Consider the following 21,265-nt stretch of genomic DNA (forward strand, 5'->3'; position numbering starts at 1 on the left):
GGTAGCAGTATAAAATGGTGCAACATTGTGGAGAGAAGTTGGTAGTAAACTCAACATGTACATAAGCTTTGACCCATCAGTTACACACTTTGGTTTATACTTTTCCTGTTGGTTTATACCTTAGTAAAAAACAAAAACAAAAACACACACATGTCAATATTGTGCATGTGGAGACAAGAGCAGTCATTTTAGCACTGTGTGGAACACCAAATTCTGGAAATAGCTTAACCATCCATCAATAATATACAATATATATACAATAATATTTATTGGGGGAATATTAGGAATGAGTTTAAGAGAATTAACTAGGGGCGCCTGGGTGGCTCCGTGGGTTAAGCGTCCGACTTAGGCTCAGGTCATGATCTCACGGTCCGTGAGTTCGAGCCCCGCGTCGGGCTCTGTGCTGACAGCTCGGAGCCTGGAGCCTGTTTCAGATTGTGTCTCCCTTTCTCTCTGCCCCTCCCCTGTTCATGCTCTGCCTCTCTCTGTCTCAAAAATAAATAGAAGTTAAAAAAAAAGGGAATAAACTATAACACACACATTGACATAGATGTGAGAAACAATATTGAGTTCAATCGAGTCGCAGAAGTGTACATATAGAATTATAGCTTTTTTTTAAATTTTTTTAACGTTTATTTATTTTTGAGACAGAGAGAGACAGAGCATGAACAGGGGAGGGGCAGAGAGAGAGGGAGACACAGAATCTGAAACAGGCTCCAGGCTCTGAGCTGTCAGCACAGAGCCCGACGTGGGGCTCGAACTCACGGACCGTGAGATCATGACCTGAGCCGAACTCGGACGCTTAACCGACCAAGCCACCCAGGTGCCCCGAATTATAGCTTTTTTTGGTGGGGGAGAGAGAGAGCGGAGGAGAGGGGCAGAGGGAGAGAGAGGATCTTAGGCAGGCTCCACACTGATCTTGGAGCCAAGGCTCAGTGCAGAGCCTTGTGGGCTCCACCTGGGGCTCACCAAGGGGTTCACCAAGGAGCTCGATCCCACAACCCTGGGATCACGACCTGAGCCAAAATCAGGAGTTGGATGCACAATTGACTGATCCACCCAGGTGCCCCAGATTATGCCATTTATCTCAGCCTAACGTGCACATGCGACAATGTTCATATCACTCCTGGATATGTGTATGTAAAACAGCGTGTTAAAAATGCGATAAAGGGGCGCCTGGGTGGCTCAGTCAGTGGAGCATCTGACTTTGGCTCAGGTCATGATCTCACAGTTCATGAGTTTGAGCCCCACATCGGGCTCTGTGCTGGCAGCTCAGAGCCTGGAGCCTGCTTCAGATTCTGTGTCTCCCTCTCTCTCTGCCCCTTCCCAGTTCATGCTCTGTCTCTGTCTCTCAAAGGTGAATAAACTCTAAAAAAATAATTTTAAAAAGGCAATAAAGACATGAAGTAAACTCAGAATATTGGTTACCTTTGAGAGGAGAGAAACATGAAACTGGAGATGGAAGGCAAAGAGAACCTCACATTTATCCACAATATTTTATTTTTCGAATTTTAAAAAGGCTTGAAGTAACTATGGTAAAATGCCAACAGTTGTCCATTTGGGTGGGGCAAGAGGGTAACAAAAGGCGGGTAACGAAAGAAATGTTTGTTATAATATCTTTGTACTTAACAGGAGTTTATCTTCCTTGCTCTTATGAAACATACACCACACAAACTCAAAGTGGGATTATCCCAGAATACAAGATGGTACAAGAAAACCATTAATAATATAAAATATCACATGAACAATTAATAGAAGTCAAAATTGTCTCACATACAAAAATCTGTTTGGTAATAGTCAGAAGGTGTTCTAGAAAAGCATTATTTTAGAATAGTAACAGGAAGATTTTTTTTTTTTTACTTTGAGAAAGATTTGAGGCAACGTCTACACACACACACACACACACACACACACACACACACACCTCTGACCCTGGTGACAAGGGCTTGGGGTATGGCAGCCAGAGTGAGTGTGTGTGTGTGTGTGTGTATGAATGAACATATGCAGGTTGGAAATGGTGATGTGAGGAGGGGTCCATGGTGAGGGGAAGTAGGGTTATGAGAGACTCTGAGAAAATACAATCCACAAAGAAACAAAAAACAGACACAGGACAGAGGAGACCCACACCCTCATACTGGCTCTGACTGTTCCCCAGCATCTTGCTATGCTGTCTTGTATTTCACAAAGACCCAAGTCAGAAAAGTTATGGTCCAGGGAGCCAGGGTTGATAAGTCAGTTAAATGTACGACTTCAGCTGAGGACATGATCTCAGGGTTCGTGAGTTCCAGGCCCCCATAAGGGCTCTCTGCTGTCAGTTCTGAGCCTGCTTTGGATCCTCTGTCTCCCTCTCTCTCTGTCCCTCCCCCACCCATCCTCTCCCTGTCCCCTCCAAATAAATAACCATTTTTAAAAAAATTTTTAATATATGAAATTTATTGTCAAATTGGTTTCCATACAACACCCAGTGCTCATCCCAAAAGATGCCCTCTTCAATGCCCATCACTTGCCCTCCCCTTCCTCCCACCCCCCATCAACCCTCAGTTCTCAGTTTTTAAGAGTCTCCCATTTTTAAATTTTTAAAAATGTTTATTTACTTTTGAAAGAGAGACAGACAGACAAAGCGGGAGCAGGGGAGGGGTAGAGAGAGAGGGAAAAACAGAATCTGAAGCAGCAGGCTCCAGGCTCTGAGTTGTCAGCACAAGCCCGATGTGGGGCTCAAACCCACAAACCGTGAGATCATGACCTGAACTGAAGTTGGACACTTAACTGACTGAGCCACCAAGGCGCCCCCACATGAAACTATTTTTTACTGTTTATTTTTTTGAGAGAGAGAAAGAGAGAGCAGTGTGCAAGCAGAGAGAGGGGGGGAGAGAGAGAGAATCCGCACTGTCAGCTCAGAGCCTGATACAGGGCTCCAATTCCAGACCGTGAGATCATGACCTGAGCCGAAATCAAGAGTTTGCTGCTTAACCAACTGAGCCACCCAGGCACCGCCCCCCCCACATCAAACTATTATTAAGGAGGAACCCCTGGGAAGTGGAATTGGAGACGAAGAAGATAGGGAGAGAGGAATTATTATTTTGTCAAATAAGCCTGAGTTGCTCGGGAAATGTGTCATGCAATAAAGAAAAGCAATGCTGGGGGCACCTGGGTGGCTCAGTTGGGTGAGCATCTGACTTTGGCTCAGGTCATGATCTGACAGTGAGTTCCAGTCCCGCTTCTGGCTCTCTGCTGTCAGCGCAGAACCTGCTTCTGATCCTCTGTCCTCCTGTCTCTCTGCCCCTACCCCGCTTGCCCTCTCTCAAAAATAAACATTAGAAAAAAAGAAGAAAGAAGAGTGATGCTAGAGCCAGTTAGGGAATCAAGCAGTGCATCTCACGGACTTTCTCACTTAATTTTTCTAGTAGGCTCTGTAATTCCAACAGCTGTAGTTAAGCCCCGTTGAACTTTCTCCTGGATTTCCTTTTCTTGATTGGGCTCCTAATGCTGCTGATCTTAGATTTGATTATGGTTTTTTTACTTACCACTCTGATCTGCCACTTCCTTCCACAACCCGCATAAGTTACAGTTCCTTTGAGCTCTGGTTTGCTTGGTTTCTTTTGGGTGTCCATTTTAGAGATTGCAAGAATATTATAACATGGATTTAGCAATCATTTTTTTAACACTGAGAAAAGGTGTTGTACACTAGAGGGAATTGAGTTTGAGATGTCACGAGCCAGATAATTAATTCCCAATCTTAGCTGTTCATTGGAAACTTTCACAACCTTTAAAAAAAAAAAATGCAAAATGCAGATTCAAGAGCTCCTCCCACAGACATGTGGAATTCAACAATGAATCAATGAGTCAATAGTACTTTAAAGGTGATTCTAGGGGCGCCTGGGTGGCGCAGTCGGTTGAGCGTCCGACTTCAGCCAGGTCACGATCTCACGGACCGTGAGTTCGAGCCCCGCGTCAGGCTCTGGGCTGATGGCTCGGAGCCTGGAGCCTGTTTCCGATTCTGTGTCTCCCTCTCTTTGTGCCCCTCCCCCATTCATGCTCTGTCTCTCTCTGTCCCAAAAATAAATAAAAAACGTTGAAAAAAAATTAAAAAAAAAAAATAAAGGTGATTCTATGGTCAGTCAGGCTTCGTTGTTTTTTTTTTTTTTTAATGAAATTTTCTTTTACTAGACTCCCATTTCCTTTTTTAAAAAAATTTAATGTTTATTTATTTTTGAGAGAGAGATACAGAGGATGAGTGTGGGAGGGTCAGAGAGAGGGAAACACAGAATCCTAAGCAGGGCTCCAGGCTCTGAGCTGTCAGCACAGAGCCAGGGGTGGGGCCCAAACTCAGGAACCTTGATATCATGACCCTATCCGAGGTCTGATGCTCAACCAACTGAGCCACACAGGCGCCCCTCCCATTTCTTCTTCTTCTTCTTTTTTTTTAAGTTTATTTATTTTCAGAGAGAGAGAGAGAGCGTGAGCAGGGCAGGGACAAACAGTGGAGAGAGAGAATCCCAAGTAGGCTGGGCACTGCGAGCACAGAGCCCAAGCAGGGCTCATTCCCACAAACTGTGATATAATGAACCCAGGTGAAATCGAGGGTAGGATGCTTAACCGACTGGGCCACCCAGGCACCCCCCAGACTCCCATTTCCTATCTCTCATTACCACAGTCTACTGGCTCACTATTCATGGTGGATTGCCATAGAAATTACTAGTATTAGTAATTAGTATTAGATTGTCACAAAAACCCAATTTGTACCAAATCTGGCCAGTGTCATTACTTCATGATATTGCCTACATGTGGCAAGCAGAGGGGTAGTTATCTGATTGAGAAAAGTAATACAATACACAAATTAGCTTAGAGTCACAGCATTTCAAAAAATCATGCTTGAGAAGTATCCACTGAGAAAAACCCACAAGAGCCCAGGGGATGTCTTAATAGCCACTGCTCACAGAGTCTACTAAGTGTTGTGTCAAACCCTGTCCCAATAAGCATTTCTAGTACCCTCTCAGCCCTAGGAAGAAACTAAGCTTCCCAAGGGTTAAGTAACATTGTTGATAAAGTAATTTCTCATAATCACCTAATCACCATCTGACCGTGTGCCTGGCTCTGAGAATTTAGCGGGGGTTCGATAGCTACTGTCTGTTGACTCTTGGGTTTGTACCAAGCACATGAAACAAAGCATTTAATCTTTACAACAACCATCTGAGGGATATACTGTTGTTTTTTTGCATTTTATACAGAAAATTCGGTTAAGCTGCCCAGATTACATTTGGGTGCTTGAGTCTGAAATTTGAACCTTGTCATGTCTGACTCTGAAACCCATGCAAGTGCACTAGTTACATTTGGGGAAATAAAGATATGTAAGTGACCATCCTTACTCTCAAGGAGCTCCCAGTCTGATTGGAAGAGAAGGGTGTATACATCTATTTCAGGACAGAAAGAAAAGACTTGGAGAAGGGGTCAATAGTTCTCAACCCTGGTGGCATATAAGAATCATCTGGACGACTTTTAATAAATACCGATGCTCAAGCCCATGCCTAGAGATGCTTATTTAATTGGTTGGGTGTTTGCCCTGATCACTGGTATATTTTAAAGCCCCTTTGCCCCCGTACAAACGATTTTCAGGAGTAGCCAGGGCTGAGAACCACTGAGTTAGACCTTCTACTTTAAGCCAGAGTGAGTTATTGAAGTAGACTAAGAACTGATAGACTCTCAAATTCAATATATAAAACAATTATTTTTATTTGTATTGTTTTGTTTATAAGATTTATTTTGGAGAGAGAGACAGAGAGAGAGACAGAGTGTGAGCAAGGGAGGGACAGAGAGAGGGAGACACAGAATCTGAAGCAGGCTCCAGGTTCCGAGCTGCCAGCATAGAGACGGATGCAGGGCTTGAACTCATGAAGTGCAAGATCATGACCTGAGCCAAAGTCGGATGCTTAACCAACTGAGCCACCCAGGTGCTCCTGAAATAATTATTTTTAAAATGAATTATTTTATCAGATTATATAATGTATACATACAGTTTAAAAAGTTAAATCGTACTGAGGCTTATGACTAAAATATAGCAGTTCCCTGTTTTTTCCATTCCCCTAATCCCTCCTCACTTGACTCTTTAAATTAATTTTAGAGAATTCACACACCTCCCATTATCCAAATGTTAATGCAGTGGTGTCTTTTGCTTCATCAGAAAAGAATTACTTGCTGAACTTTATTTCTCCCACCCAAAGTACCCAAATATCCCCAAGAAACGGTAAAAGGGAGGAAATGTCAAGTAACGGAAGCAGGAAGAGGCAGGGAGGGGAGAAGTTCTTCTGTTCAGTCCATGGTCAGTAAAGCTGACCATTAGGTTTCAGACTGGCCTGTCTGATCCTCTCCCATCTCTTGGAAAGGTGATGGGCTTTATGTGAAATTATAGCCAAAGGAATATTTCCACACTTTCTTTTGCATTCATGCCTGCCCAGCATCAATAAAGTTTTCTGAAACCTTTCTAGAAATTAAAAGCAATCTGGAGGGGCACCTGGGTGTCTCAGTCGGTTAAGCGGTTAAGCGTCCAACTTCAGCTCAGGTTACAATCTCACTGTTTGTGGGTTCCAGCCCTGCATCAGGCTCTGCTGACAGCCTGATTCAGATTCTGTGTCTCCCTCTCTCTCTGCCCCTCCCCAGCTCATGCTCTGTCTCTCTCTGCCTCTCAAACACAAATAAAAGTTGAAAAGCAATCTGGAAGCTGGAATATTTCCAAAGCAACTTAAAAATCCTTACAAACAGGAAAGCAAGTTTGCATTGAAGAGCACGGCATTGGCTTAGCTGTTTGGGGAGCTGACCAGAGAAAGGGAACTGTGTTTTATTTCTACTTCACATACACTGGAAAGAAAACATGATAGGAGAGTATTACGTAGATCTTGTTATGCTGACAGCTACTTCTCTGGCACAGTTTAGAATGACTTTGGCACTATCCTCAAAAAGTTTTTAAGCTAGAGAATGGCTGCAAAAGGAGAGACCAAATTTAGGTCAGGGGGATGGCGAACGTTTAATTTGAGGAGTTGGCCTTTTGAACAAAGACTTGATCGACAAGCTAGGATTTCAGCAGGTAGAGGGGCAGACAAGGCTTTGAAGGCAGAGAAGAGAAGCACAGCCAGAAGCCAGGAGTGGGTAGGGATGGCATGGGTGGTAGAGTTGCCATCCAGGCTCCCTGTTGATTAAAATTAACACCAAATCATAATGGAAGAGCTCAGGGATGTGCAAAGGCCTCTTACAGACAGACCATTTCCCAGGCCAGCAGCAGAGGATAAGCAGTTTTGAGCCTAGGTGAACATATGAACAGGTAGAGGATGAACATGAGCAATGTGTGTGTGTGTGTGTGTGTGTGTGTGTGTGTGTGTTGTGTGTGTGTGTGTTGGGAGGAGTAAGGGGAGGGTTGGTGGTCAACCTGAAAACTTTGGAAACTAGGAGAGAAGAAAAATAAATTTGCTTTATTTTGTAAACCTGACCTGTCTGAGTCCTTGTGGTGGAAATATCCCTATTTTAGAGATGGCTGCACTAGTCGAATATTGCCTAGACTCTTCACACATTTGAATAGGATCCCCATTGCTGCAAAGCTATGCTCATAATTTGGCTTCCAATGTTGCCATTGAATATATGGATTAGCAAAAGCATCTGGCCCATTTACTACTATAGTACTCACTGTAAACTGACAGGGTGACATTTGCATGTGTGCGTTGGTCTTTTGTGAGCTTGACTGGCATCAAACCATCTCCAAGAGACCAATCCATGCTTAGTGCAAAGAGGAAGTCAAGTTGTGGGCCCATGAAGCTCGAGACCCAGAGCCAGTATGAGGTACTCAACAAGGTGCTGCCCCTGAGATACCCAGTTAAAATAAGTAGCCTGGGGGGCATCCTCCCTCCCACTCCCAAAATGGGTCAGCAAGGCTGGGCTGCCTTAGACGCCTTGGGAGAGGAGGTATAACAAAGGACGCATTAGGAGAGGAAGTCAGGGTGTGTCATGGAAAGCCTTGAGAATTGGTTTGGCTTCTAGCCTGCAGGGCCTCCCTGCAGATACGTTGGCAGGGAATGCCACACAGTCAGTTCCCCATTTAAGGAGAACCGCTGGTCCCTGAAAGATGGACTGGATAGGAAAACCAGAGGCAGGGGACCAATCGTCAGTCTGCCATAGTGTATAGGAGGAGGAAAAGGACAGTAACAGCACACAGAGTGAAAGGTCACTCCCAAGAGACATTTCTTGGCTCCACACAGTACTTACTGTGCCTTGACTTTCTCACTTGCAATATGTGAGAAGGAGTAGCTGCCACCTCCCCCAGAGAAGAGACTCTGCTCTTTCTGGCACCTGTATTGTTAAAATAATTTTCGGAAAGCTGCCCTCTTTTCATAAAGCACATAGAGGTGTTTAATGGCTCATGAGGCAAAACGGAGCTCATGTGCTTCTTCTGACAGTGCACATTCTGGACTCAGCCCAAACACAATCTTCCTCTCCAGGCCTGAAAACTGTTGAATACTGTCTAAGATGATGTGACTTCCCCAAACACCGGAGGCCTGGCTGAACACAACCTTCGTTGCTCCAGGGGTTACAAATAATTCCACTGCTTTTAGCAGTGCAGGCTCATAGCGTCCTCTGTCCTCCCTTTTCCTGCACAGAACGGCTATGTCTTTGGGCAGGTAGCCACATTGGAACAGGTGGTGACACCTTTCCGCCACGTGTTTCACAATTTGTTCCATAGTGAGGCCAGTCTCTGTGTCATCCACCCCAGGCAGACCCTGGGCACACACTGCTTCCTTGTAGGCAGTTTCCCCGAACAATGGCAGTGTGTCTGGGGACCTGCCAGAGGGCAGATTTGCTCTGATCCCTTCTCATTTCTTCTTTCGTGACCGTTGCTATTTCCAGAGCACAGTGGATCCCATTGGTGATTGTTTTTCGAGGAAACTGAGCAGATGAAGGGGGGAGGCCATTAATATCTGCATGATGGACTTGGAAAGGGTCCAGAAAAATCCAGAGAATCCCATGATGAAGGTTTTCACTCCCAGCTCCCCTCACCTTTGGAAGGGTGATGCTCCTGGCCTTCAAGTACTAGTCTCCATATTTACTGCAGAAATTCTCAGTCTCATCCATCACTATGTGTTTAACCTCTAGGAACTCCCCTTGTAAGAAGGTTTTCCGAGTCACAACTCTGCAGGTGGTTTGTTGGCTAGAGGACGAAAGAGAGAATAAGGTTTCAGGCATATATACAAAGGGAACACCATATGCATCACTATCTACATCGGAATTAGAAGCTGGTTCTCATCTGGAGACTGATTCATTGACTCAGTGGTGTCCTAAACAGCAATTTCGTTATATAGATAGATATAGGTAATTTTTTCAAAGTAAACTTGGTTGTTTCTTTCCTCTAATTTAGATCCAAATAACATCATTCATTCCTATAGATTTCCTGATTTACATATGCAGTCCTTGGGGATTTACTCCCCCTATGCCTTGAATCACAGCTACTTACGTTCTTCTGTACCTGTTTCGACTGTGTAGACTTCTTGAAGTAAAGCACCGATTCTTAGCCCCCTCATATTAGGGGTTCAATAAATAGCTTGTTGAATTTGCTTTTTGACTGGGATATTTTTAATCTTACCCATACAGCATAGCCCTTAGCACAGTTTACAAGATCCTCCATAATTCGGAATCTACTTCCTTTCTAACTTCATCACCTGCTACATACCTCTACTCCCTCCCTACTCCAGTAAGACCTACCATTCTGATTCTCTCATGTGCTTTTGCACTTGCTGTGTGCCCTTTGCCTAAAAAGCCCTCCACTTCTCCTACTGACTTCTTAAGAGTGTGCCAAAGGATCCTTCACCCAGGACTATTTGCTGGCCAACCTCCAACCTAAGTTAAAATAAGCATATCCTTATTATCATATTAATTATGCAACATTCAATTTGCTTATTTTTTTCTTATCTCCCTTATTGGATCTTTAGGGCCCCATCTTCAATATATTTTTCCCTGGTAACACTAAATGTACACATTCCTAGCATATAAGTGGGGCCCCAAAAGATTTATTGGGTACATAAGTAAACCAAACCAAAAATTAAAGTGAGTTTGCCCTCATTTGCTAGATTGTATAACAACGAATTTTTTTTTTTTTTTTTACTACACTGAAAGGTAAAGACTTAAATCAGAGGCAAATTTGCATGTTTTCTGCAATTGTCGATTCAGAATAAGTCAAACAAATGACAACAGTTTATAAACAAAATGAAATGGGTATTTAAATTCAAGTTCCTGTTAGGTATAATGTCTAATTAACTGAAATACTCTATGACTTTGAAGCCTTAAATATCAAGCAAAATGTATATTTAAAACAAAACAGGCTTATTTCCACTTTTCTTAAAGTTAAGGCCAGAGATTGTAGGGAAAAAATGTTTCTAGTTAAAGAAATTTAAAGTGATATATAGTTGGCTAATTTGTAATGAGATGTTTAAACCTGAGCATTACATAGTACCCATTTGTAGCTCAACTACCTGATCATTTGGAGATGTGTATAGGGTTTGGGCTCTCACATTTATGCAGCTAAGGCCTCACAACATCTTAAACTAGAAACGCAGATTACTCTTGAGATACTGTCGAAAAGACTGACTAAATATGTTTATCATGTTGTCAGTGGCCCTCTTACATCACATAATCCTTTAAAGAGTCACTTTCACAAACATAAAGGATCTCTTTTGGTTTGCAGTGCAACAAATGCTTAATTTTCTCCAAGATCTTTATGGCTAGGGCTGTCTTCCTGGTTCCTGGAAGGCAGTGGATAAACAATTCTCACGGCTCCTGAAGGCTTTCTGAAAGCAACTCACATTGCTCCTCTATGAGCAAGTTGAAAAATTCACAGCCCAGCTGGTCACTCAGAAGAGATCTGGAACACAGTGAGACTATGATAAAGGCTGGCAACAAGTCTTCCATTTCATCCTTGGCAGCAAGCCTGTAGGACTGGGGCTAGTGAACAGGGATTTCATTGGGGCTGCACTGTGTGCTGGACAGGTGCATCAACCTTGGGATAGCACACACTTTCCCTGTGTAACTACCAACGGTTCCCAGTTTCTGCTTTAACTGATGAACAGTGTTTCGGCCATATTCAAGCCCTCCAATCCAACCGGGGCGTATTAAGATCGTATAGAGTACCAGGGGACTGTTAACTGCTATTAGAAGAGCGTCGCACAGGACATCCCGCTCTTTCCTTAAGCCAACATCACTGGCCCAGCTTCTAGAAAATATCACAATCCCCTGAGAACAAGGATATATCTGTGTCTTCATTAATTCCTTGAGTGCTTTATGATCTGAGAAGAGTTTCTTAAAGAGGGATACTGGTTTAAACTGTATCTCTTCCTGTGTCACTGAAAATGCAAGAAATAGAAATTACAAACTAAAATTTACAAAAGCATATTGTAAGTATTCCTGCAACATCATAGGAAGAAATGAATCTAGCCATGGAACTATGGGTTTCCTCGTCTACAAAGAAAGCACCCCCTCTTTATTTTGATGTAGCCCAATAATTTATTTTTGCCTTTGTTTCCCTTGGCTCAGGAGACATATCTAGAAAGACCTGGTAATCACAATACTGGGTATTTACCCAAAGAATATGAAAACGCTAATTCAAAGGGATATAGGCACCCCTATGTTTATTATTGCAGCATTACTTACAATAGCCAAACTATGGAAGCAGCCCAAATGTCCATTGATAGTTGAATGGATAAAGATGTGAGAAATATATATATATCTATATATATAGATATCTATCTATCTATATATATATATATATATATATATACAGATATATATCTATATATATACACATGGAAATATATATATACACATGGAAATATATATTTATATGGAAATATATATATATACATGGAAATATACATATATATATATATATGGAATATTTTTGGCCATAGAATGAAATCTTGCCATTTGCAATGACACGGATGGATCTAGAGAGTATTATGCTAAGTGAAATAAGTCAGTTACAGAAATAAAAATACCATATGATTTCACTCATACGTGGAATTTAATAAACAAAACAAATGAACAAAGAGGGGAAAAGACACAAACCAAAAAACAGACTTTTAACTATAGAGAACAATCAGACGGTTATCCCAGGAGAGGTGGGTAGAGGCATGGATATGAAGGGGATTAAGAGTACACTTATCTTGGGGTGCCTGGGTGGCTCAGTCAGTTGAGCACGAACTTTGGCTCAGGTCATGATCTCACAGCTTGTGAGTTCGAGCTCCGCATTGAGCTCTGTGCTGACAGCTCAGAGCCTGGAGCCTGCTTTGGATTCTGCCTCTCTCTCTTGCCCTTCCCCCGCTTGCATTTTTTTAAAAAATGTGTTTTTTAAACATTAAAAAAAGAATACACTTATCTTTTTTAAAAAATTTTAACATTTATTGATTTTTTGAGAGATTGAGTGTGAGTGGGGAAGGGGCAGAGAGAGAGGGAGACACAGAATCTGAGGCAGGCTTCCGGCTGTCAGCACAGAGCCTGAGGCAGGGCTCAAACTCACAGCCACAAGATCATGACCTAAGCTGAAGTCCAATGCTTAACTGACTGAGCCACCCAGGCGCCCCAAGAGTACACTTATCTTGATGAGCACTGAGTAATATATGGAACTGCTGAATCACTGTATTGTACACCTGAAACTAATGTAACACTGTAATTAGCTACTCTGGAATTAAAATTTAAAATTAACTCAATAATTTTTAAAAAGAGAAAGCACCCCCTCTTCACAGGCCAGGACTACAAATTTCCTATTTCTGGCAGCTCTTGTGCAGGAGAAGGCAATAGGGAGGAGTCTTCACAGAATAGAATAGCCTCCTGGTACCTTCTCCTCAACCCCAAGTGGTCCACTACTGTTAGGAAGGTATTTCTTCCGGCTAAGGTGTGTGTGTGTGTGTGTGTGTGTGTGTGTGTGTGTGTGTGTGTGTACCTGGTGCTTTAGGGATCCAAGAACTTTCCTTTAGGACATTGATTCTTAACCTGTGGCAGTTTTGCCCCCTGGGAGACATTTGGCAATATCTGGAATATTTTTTGTCATAGCTGGAGAAGGTGCTACCGGCGTCTAGTGAGTAGAGGGCAGAAATGCTGCTAAATATCCAACAAAGTCACAGGGCAGCCCCCCTCAACAAAAATTATCGAGCTCGAATATCAATAGTGCCAAGATTGAGAAGCTCTGCCTTAGGAAGAGTCCAGGTGACCCCATGGTTCACCTCTCTCTTTTATTTTTAAGTTTTTTTTCACTGTTTATTTTTGAATGAGGGAGACAGAGAGTGAGCAGCAGAAAGAGAAGGAGACACAGAATCCGAAGCAGGCTCCAGGCTCTGAGCAGTCAGCACAGAGCCTGACGGGGGGCTCGAACTTACAGACCGTGAGATCATGACCTGAGCCAAAGTCAGATGCTTAACCTATTAAGCCACCCAGGCACTCCAGTTCACCTCTTTCTGATTGGAAAGCCAGGGGCAGCTGTGGTATAGACTTAAAGAATTTAAGAGAATTCCTATATTTTCTCAAATTTGGAAAACAAAAGCCATATGTGACTGGAAGCCCCAAAGCACACAGAAATATAATGTGGATACAATAACTGAGAAACAAGAGTCCATCGTATATATTATTTCAGGACCATTATGTCTACATTTGACCTCCTTTAAGGACTAATTGCCACCAATTCCTCCCAATTTATTATTTTTTGTAAACTCTATGTTCAATGTGGGGCTCAAACTCATGACCCCAAGATCAAGAGTTTCACGCTCTACCAACTGAGCCAGGCAGGTACTCCCCAACTTTATTATTATTGTTGTTGTTACTATTTTAACTTTATTTTAAATTAATTTTGTTTTTTTTTTAGGGTTCATGTCCAGTGTGGAGCCCAATGCAGGACTTGAATTCACAACCCTGAATCAAGACCTAGGCTGAGGTCAAGAGTCAGATGCTTAACCAACTGAGCCACCCAGACGCGCCCCCATCCTCCAACTCAGTTTTAGAAAGCAAAGTCCCTTCAGCTATAATGAAGAAGGAATACCTGGAAACAGACATTGTTGTAGAGGTCTCTTAAATTCCAGGACTTTTTTGGGAGATGATGGGCTTCCTAGGGCTGATGGAGCTGGTGAACTCAGGTGAAAGCTGTAGTCAGTGGCCAGACTGGAAGTTGCTAAACAAACACACGGCAAGTTGTTTCAGATGAAAAAAGAAAACTCTTTTTCATTGCCCTTGCTACTGTTGACGTGAGATGTGCAGCGTGCCTGAGCCACTCACGCTTTCTATGCCTCAAACAGTTCACATATGTTAGGAAATGAAGACTGGGGACTCTTGGAGTGTCACGCATCTTCTAAGTCACTATGTGGCTCATTTTGGGCAAGTCATTTCCTCTCTCTCGTGCGAACGTGAGCTGGTGGCCCCTAACGTTTCCTTCTAACTCTGATATTCTGATTCTGGGTCACCCCTAAAAGGAAAGGCTGCTGGTGGCTGATCAGAAAAAGGTTAGCACAGTATTTTTTTTTATTTTGTTATAGTTTGTTTAAACCCCCATTCAAGGTTTAGTTGGATCAGAAAGCAGCAGGATCTCTAGATTGGGGTGTGTGTCTATGAGAAAAGTAAACTCAAACAAATTTAGGACAGGAGAATGATTTAGCAAAATCACTCGAGTCTTGATCCCAGCTTCTCTTATCAAATTTGGAACATATTGACCATGAAGACAAACTGACCTGTAAGTCCTTTATGGGTTGATTAGAAATCACCAGGGCTGATTCTGAGCCAAATTGTAAGGGAGGTGAAAACACTATGAGTCCTTCTTCCCCTCCCCCATCCCCTGCTCAGCATCTCCTTTTACATCGGTTTTTCCCCATTTGGTAGTGCCCCAAGCCCACTGGTTGAAGACATTAGCTCTTAATGTTACAGAAACCATTCAAATTTGTCAACAAGCTTCCCTTAAAGGAATTAGTGGAGGGGCACCTGGGTGGCTCAGTTGGTTGGGCAACCAACTTCGGCTCAGGTCATGATCAGCCGGCTGGTGGGTTTGAGCCCCACATCAGGCTCTGTGCTGACAGCTCAGAGCCTGGAGCCTGCTTTTGGATTCTATGTCTCCCTCTCTCTCTGCCCCTCCCCCACTCATGCACGCTCTCTCTCTCTCTCTCTCTCTCTCTCAAGAATAAATAAATATTAAAAGAAATTTTTTAAAAAAAGATTAGTGAATTCATCCTTAAACAGTGTTTCTCCCAAATACTGACTTCAGAGTGACCCTGTTGATTAATGTTTTTGACTAGAAAACCAGCCTACAAAATTCTTTCAACAGGCAGTTACCGTGCATAAGGGAACTTTCACTAATTCATAGCTGATCAGATAAATTTCCAAAAGTGGACCAAAATCCAAGCATTTCTTGACCTCAAAGAGTTCATATTCTGGGTCTTTGGAGCTGAAAATATTTTTTTAGGATTGTATTTTTAAGTAATCTCCACACCTGCCGTGGGGCCTAAACTCACAAACCCAAGATCAAGAGTTACACACTCCACTGACTGAGCCAGCCAGGCACTCTGGAACTGAAAATATTTTCAAAAGAACGCTGTAAAGGGAGAATATTTGTAAGCAAAATTGCTTTCTATCCTTCAACGAAATTACCTAACCAAATACCCATGGAAGGCACAGAAGGGGTTCCTTCCTGGCTGACTAGATTATGACTTCTCTTCTGCTTTACCTGACTGAATATCCAGCATCATGGCCACCCAGTGCTCCACCGTCAGCCTTGTGACAGAATTGTCCCTCATGATCCAGGAATCCGGGGCCTCTGTGAATACTACACAGCAGAAGTATGTGAACCACATAGACATATCCGTACAGGACATCCTTTTGGTACACATTCAAGATTTTGGTTGTGAAATGCACCTTTGGCTTCTCACAGCAGAAGTGGAAGGTTGGCAATTTTTCTACACAGCTTTCTATTTCCCTTTTTAGTAAGTCAGGGTTCACTTTTTCTCTCTGACAGCCAAACACTTCTTTGTTCTTATCATCTACTCCAATAATTAGGTATCCCCCGAGGGTGTTGGCAAACGCAGAAACGTAATGAGGCAGCATTTCTTTAATCCGAGGGACAATCTTTCTGGTGGTGAACCTTCTAAGCTCCACACGTGTTGACTCCGTAACATTGAGTTTCTCCTTATACAGGAGGCTGTCCTTTTGTTTTTTTTAATTTTTTTTTTAATTTTTTTTAATGTTTATTTATTTTTGAGAGAGAGACAGAGCATGATCAGGGGAGGAACAGAGAGAGAAGGAGACACAGAATCTGAAACAGGCTCCAGGCTCTGAGCTGTCAGCACAGAGCCCGACACAGGGCTCGAACTCACAAACCATGAGATCATGACCTGAGCCGAAGCCAGATGCTCAACTGACTTGAGCCACCCAGGCACCCCAGGAACCTGTCCTTTTGAAACAGTTCTGAGGCAGACACCCTCCTTTCTTCCTCTTCCTGAATGTATCCGTAAGGAACTTTCTGAGAACTCCACTCCTTCACCCTTGATCTTCCTCTTTGGGCTCTAGACTGCTTCTCTCTGAGAAGCTCCAAGGCACTGCTGGCGCTCAGGTTGACAGTGGAAGTCACGGCTCTCTGGTAGAGATTGGAACACAAGCTGCAAATCCTTAGGGGGAGGCTGGAGACATCTGGGCTCCAGGACTTTACAAAAATCAGGAGATTGTGCCCCTGCTGCATGTAGTCAAGGTATTTCTGTGAACCTGAAGGAAGGAGCTTCTGAAAAGAAGTTTCCAGGTCCTGCCCCAGCCCATGGCATCGTTAACTGTAGGTTTTATCATCAATCTCTGCTTTGATCACACCCCCTCCAGAATTTAACAGCGCACAGGTGGCTTGGATGATTTTCGCATTCTCCATTCTTTTCAGATAGCTACTGGCCATCTTCTTCCTGCTCTCTTCTCCAAAAGTCATCCTGCCCACGTGTACAACTGTCTTGGGATAGAGCATTTCCATGTCGGTCTGGACGCCATCCAGCCCAGCAGTCCCTCTGTGCTCCAAACAATAACAGAAAGGGGTTCCAGGAAACAACTTGGACAGAAATGTGGTTTCTACATTAACAAGAATCCTGGAGATTACAATGTTTTCTTTGAACTTACAGATTACTGGAGATACATTTTAACATTGGAAACACTCTTTGATATTACTATTTTCTAACAACGTTGCAAGCTCCCAAGCCTTTCCAGCATGAACAGGTATAGGTAAAGATGAATGCTTAATATTTTGCCATAACAGAAAGATTCCATTGCTGAAACTGTTAGTCGTTTTTCATTTAAAGTCAGGAAGCAACAACAGTGAGCCCAGAGATAAAGGGCACGGATTGGCACAGGAGCCAAAGCAAGTTATACAGAATATGCAGAGGCAGAAGTTGAGCCAAAAGTTGCTCCTATTTATAATTCAAAGGGAAAGGAAGGCAATAGAGAACTAAGGGAGAATAGTTCTGGGGTATATGTGATGTGGTCTTATAAAAACAAACATAAAAGTTGGTGTTCTTTATGCACTATTTTATACATTTAAAACATTTTACTCCTGGAAGAATGTCTATTGATACCAAATGCAGAAACCGTTATAGCTTCTCAAACCTTCTTCTAACAATACATTTCTTCATACACAGTGTGAAGTAAGAGCAGGAGTGTTCTTTCTCTTCTGAATAGTTCTACCCTGTGCTGGGGGAGCCTCCAAGGCTCAGAAGAAAATGTGAGCCTTTGGAACATAGTCCTTAAACTATGGTCGATTTCCCTTTTTGCTTCATAGACCAGAGAGCAGCCATCCAATTTGAACTCAGGGCTCTGAAGCAAATGTTTCACAAACGGCCTTGTTAGCTCTTATTAATTGCAAAGCAAAATATTTACTAAACCAAATCAAAATTCTTCCTCTAGGAGAAGAGAACCATGTCTTCTGTGTGATCTCCTCCAAGTAGAGGCCATATGGGTGTTGTTTATGCCCAGCAAGAGGGGAAAAAAGCAGGCATCCGCAGGATGGGTACCCTCCTCTGCCATTTGTTTGCTCTTGGCTGCCTTCTCACTTCCTCCAGGCAAACCAGAATCAGCCTGATGAATTGTTTTTTTCATATGTGAGCATCTTCTGTAGGTAAATGTAAACATATGGCTCCTAGAGAAATTTCTGTTCATATAATAGAATCACAGAAGTGTTGGAAGTGTTGGCCCTTTCTAGCTTTGAGACCTGTTATGCTAACCAAAGCCTCAGATTCCTTCTGTGTAAATTAGAGATAATAATAGTGTCTTCTTTGTACAATTCTTGTGAGAATGAAATGTTGCCTGGGGCTACATGTCACAATAAAAACTGCTATTTAGTGATTGGCTTCTTTGGGCCAGATATGCAACTCTGATTGTCTCAAATTGTCCTTATGACAACTTGTAAGACATGCATTATTTTCATCATCTTATAAATGAAGAAACTGAATTCAGGGAAGTAAAGCTCAAGGCTACACACCTAGTAAGTAACAGAGCTGGGATCTGAACCCCTGTCTCTTGCAAAACTCATTTACTATCATTCTGCCATGCAGCCTTACTGTTAGCCAGAATAAGATACACGTCCTGCTCACAATCTAGAGAGGAAAAACATGTATTAACTCATTGCAATTCAACAGATATAATAACATCAGTTGAGCCCTTTACCTGCTATGCATTCTCTGTGTGCTCATTCAACTCTTATAACAGCTTGCAAATATAGTCACATGCATGACCATTATACCCTAGTGCCACTCTGGAGAGCTAATAACATATGAACAGTGTGCTCTGGGTGTTCTGAGGAGTGACAGTAACTATGCTCGTGAGTATAAGATTTCATAAATGAGATGGTACATGAGTTGCAACCTGCCAGTAAGAATGCACCAGGTTGAGGGGCACCTGGGTGGCTCAATCAGTTGTGTCCAACTCTTGATTTGGGCTCAGGTCACAATCTCACAGTTTGTGGGATCGAGCCACACGTCGGGCTCTGTGCTCACAGCAAGAAGCCTGCTTGGGATTCTCTCTCTCCACCTCTCTTTCTGCCCCTCCCCTACTTGTGCACTATCTCTCAAAATGAATAAACATTAAAAAAAAAAAAAAAAAAAAAAAAAAAAAAGAATGCACCAGGTTGAGAGGGAGAGATGGGGAAGGAAAGGGAAACCAGGTAGAAGAATAGCACACGAAAAGACCCATTATCTTCACTGTCTAACGTCCCCTGTCCTGAAACTACAATGGAAATCCTTAATAGGTCTGGTACAGAGACACTCCATTTCTCTTCATTCTTCCCTTTCATTTCTCGAACTTCAATCTAAAATGGAACCAGAGGGGGCCACCTGGGTGGCTCAGTCGGTTAAGTGTCTGACTTTGGCTCAGGTCATGATCTCACAGTTCATGAGTTCAGGCCTCACATCTGGCTTTCTGCTGTCAGCACGGAGTCTGCTGTGGAGGCCACTTCAGAGTCTCTGTCTCCCTCTCTCTGCCCCTCCCCTGTTCTCTCTTTCTCTAAAAAATAAACATACATACATACATACATACATACAAACAAATAAATAAATAAATAAAATAAAATAAAATAAAATAAAATAAAATGGAACCAGAGGAGAGAAAATGAAATCTCACACAAGGGCCCTCAGGAAAATAAAAAGACTGAGAGATTCATTTCTCATAAATGCCTGATTTACAGAAAACTGATACTTGATATATTTTTGAGAGAGAGAGAGACAGAGACTGTGTGTACAGGGGCACACATGTGCAAACAGGGGAGGGGCAGAGGGAGAGGGAGGTAGAGAATCCCAATCAGGCTCCAAGCTCAGCCCCACACTGGGCTCGATCTCCTAAGTCGTGAGATCATGACCTGAGCCCAATTCAAGAGTCAAGGCACTCAACATATTGAGCCACCCAGGTATCCCTGGAATTTTCTTAAATGATAGTGAGTTGGTCAGGGGTTAAGTTTTACTTATGGTTCCCAGAGGCACAAACAAGAAATAACCCAGGTCAGGTTGGTCTTGCAAAGGAAGCTGAATTGAAGTTTGTTTGTATGACCAGACTGGTTAATCTGGTCTGGTTTGCTTGGTGAATTTTCAAATCTGGCCTCCCTTTGTTTTTTATTTTAACAGACTCTAAACTGAGCTCTCTCCTCCTTACATTCCCTACCCAAATATGCAGCCTATCCCAAACTCTCAAGGGACTCGATGTAACTTGCTAACGTTTGCAAGTCTTGAACTGCAACTCCTCTGCTCTTCCTAAATAAGCTCATCTTTTTGACAATTTTGCACTTGTCTCAGTCTTCCTTTTTATTTAGGTTGACACCTTCTACCCATCCCTTTCTGACACTCATCACATTCCTCACGCTGCTTTTCATATGCCACCTCTCAATTTCCACTTCCACAATCCTAATTTAGGTTCTTCTTAGCTCTCACCTATGCCAATCACTTGCTATAGTTTCCCTTTCTTTCACTTCGCCCTCCTTTGATCTATTTAAAAACACATTTGCATACATAGTTGTCAAAAGTACAGCTCTGATCACTGATCTACTCCCACTCTGAAATCTTCAAGTCTCCCACTTTCTCCAGAGTAATCTACACAGCCAGTAAGCCACCATCTTTGATGAAGTCTTGATTTGTCTTTCAAATTTCCCACCACCTCCTTTCTTTAACACTAATAGCGGTCCTCAGACTTTGGTATGAATCAGAATCATCCCTGGGGCACCTTTCAATAATACATCTGCCTGGGATCCAACGCTAGAATTTCTGATTAGATAGTCTGGGTTGTGCTCCAGGCTTTTTGGGGTTTTTGTTGTCTTTGATGCTAGAGGACATACATATTAAGTATCCCCTGGTGTTTTCTAACTCACCGAATTTAGAAACACTACATTTTTTCGACTTTACTTACATTTCCAAGTTCCTCCATGCTTTCTCATTTAATTCGGGCGTCAAATTATTCCTTCTGCCAGAATCTCCTAATTTTCAAAACCCATCCATCTTTCCAGACTCAGATCAAATGCCACCTCTTCCAGGAAGGCTTTCCAGTTCTCCTGCGCATTTCTTTGATATTTAGCTCCACTTTTCTTGTGGAAAGCTGATCTAGGAAGCGTCCAAGCGCCCGATCAACGAAAGAGTTCACAGAATAGAAAGGGACACATTCCTCCCAGCCCCCAGCCCTCAGCCCTCCCGCGGGAATCGGACAAGTGCAGTAAATCTGCAATATTGGATCACTATCTGAATCGATAATTCTTCCCGGAAATCCC

At 42.8% G+C, this 21,265-nt stretch overlaps 1 protein-coding gene across 1 annotated transcript; it reads right to left on the minus strand.

Moving 5' to 3' along the window:
- Positions 1–6,635: 6,635 nt before the first annotated feature.
- SLFN14 (schlafen family member 14) lies at positions 6,636–20,928 on the minus strand. The gene is given in 9 exon segments (XM_042965447.1): positions 6,636–8,846; positions 8,848–9,187; positions 10,658–11,372; positions 14,057–14,185; positions 15,725–15,837; positions 15,839–16,195; positions 16,443–17,154; positions 18,582–18,617; positions 20,907–20,928. Coding segments are annotated over 9 exon segments (2,931 nt in total). The 3' UTR covers positions 6,636–8,339.
- Positions 20,929–21,265: the final 337 nt, after the last annotated feature.

The sequence above is a fragment of the Panthera tigris genome, chromosome E1 (genome assembly GCF_018350195.1).
Source record: "Panthera tigris isolate Pti1 chromosome E1, P.tigris_Pti1_mat1.1, whole genome shotgun sequence".
Classification (NCBI taxonomy): domain Eukaryota; kingdom Metazoa; phylum Chordata; class Mammalia; order Carnivora; family Felidae; genus Panthera; species Panthera tigris.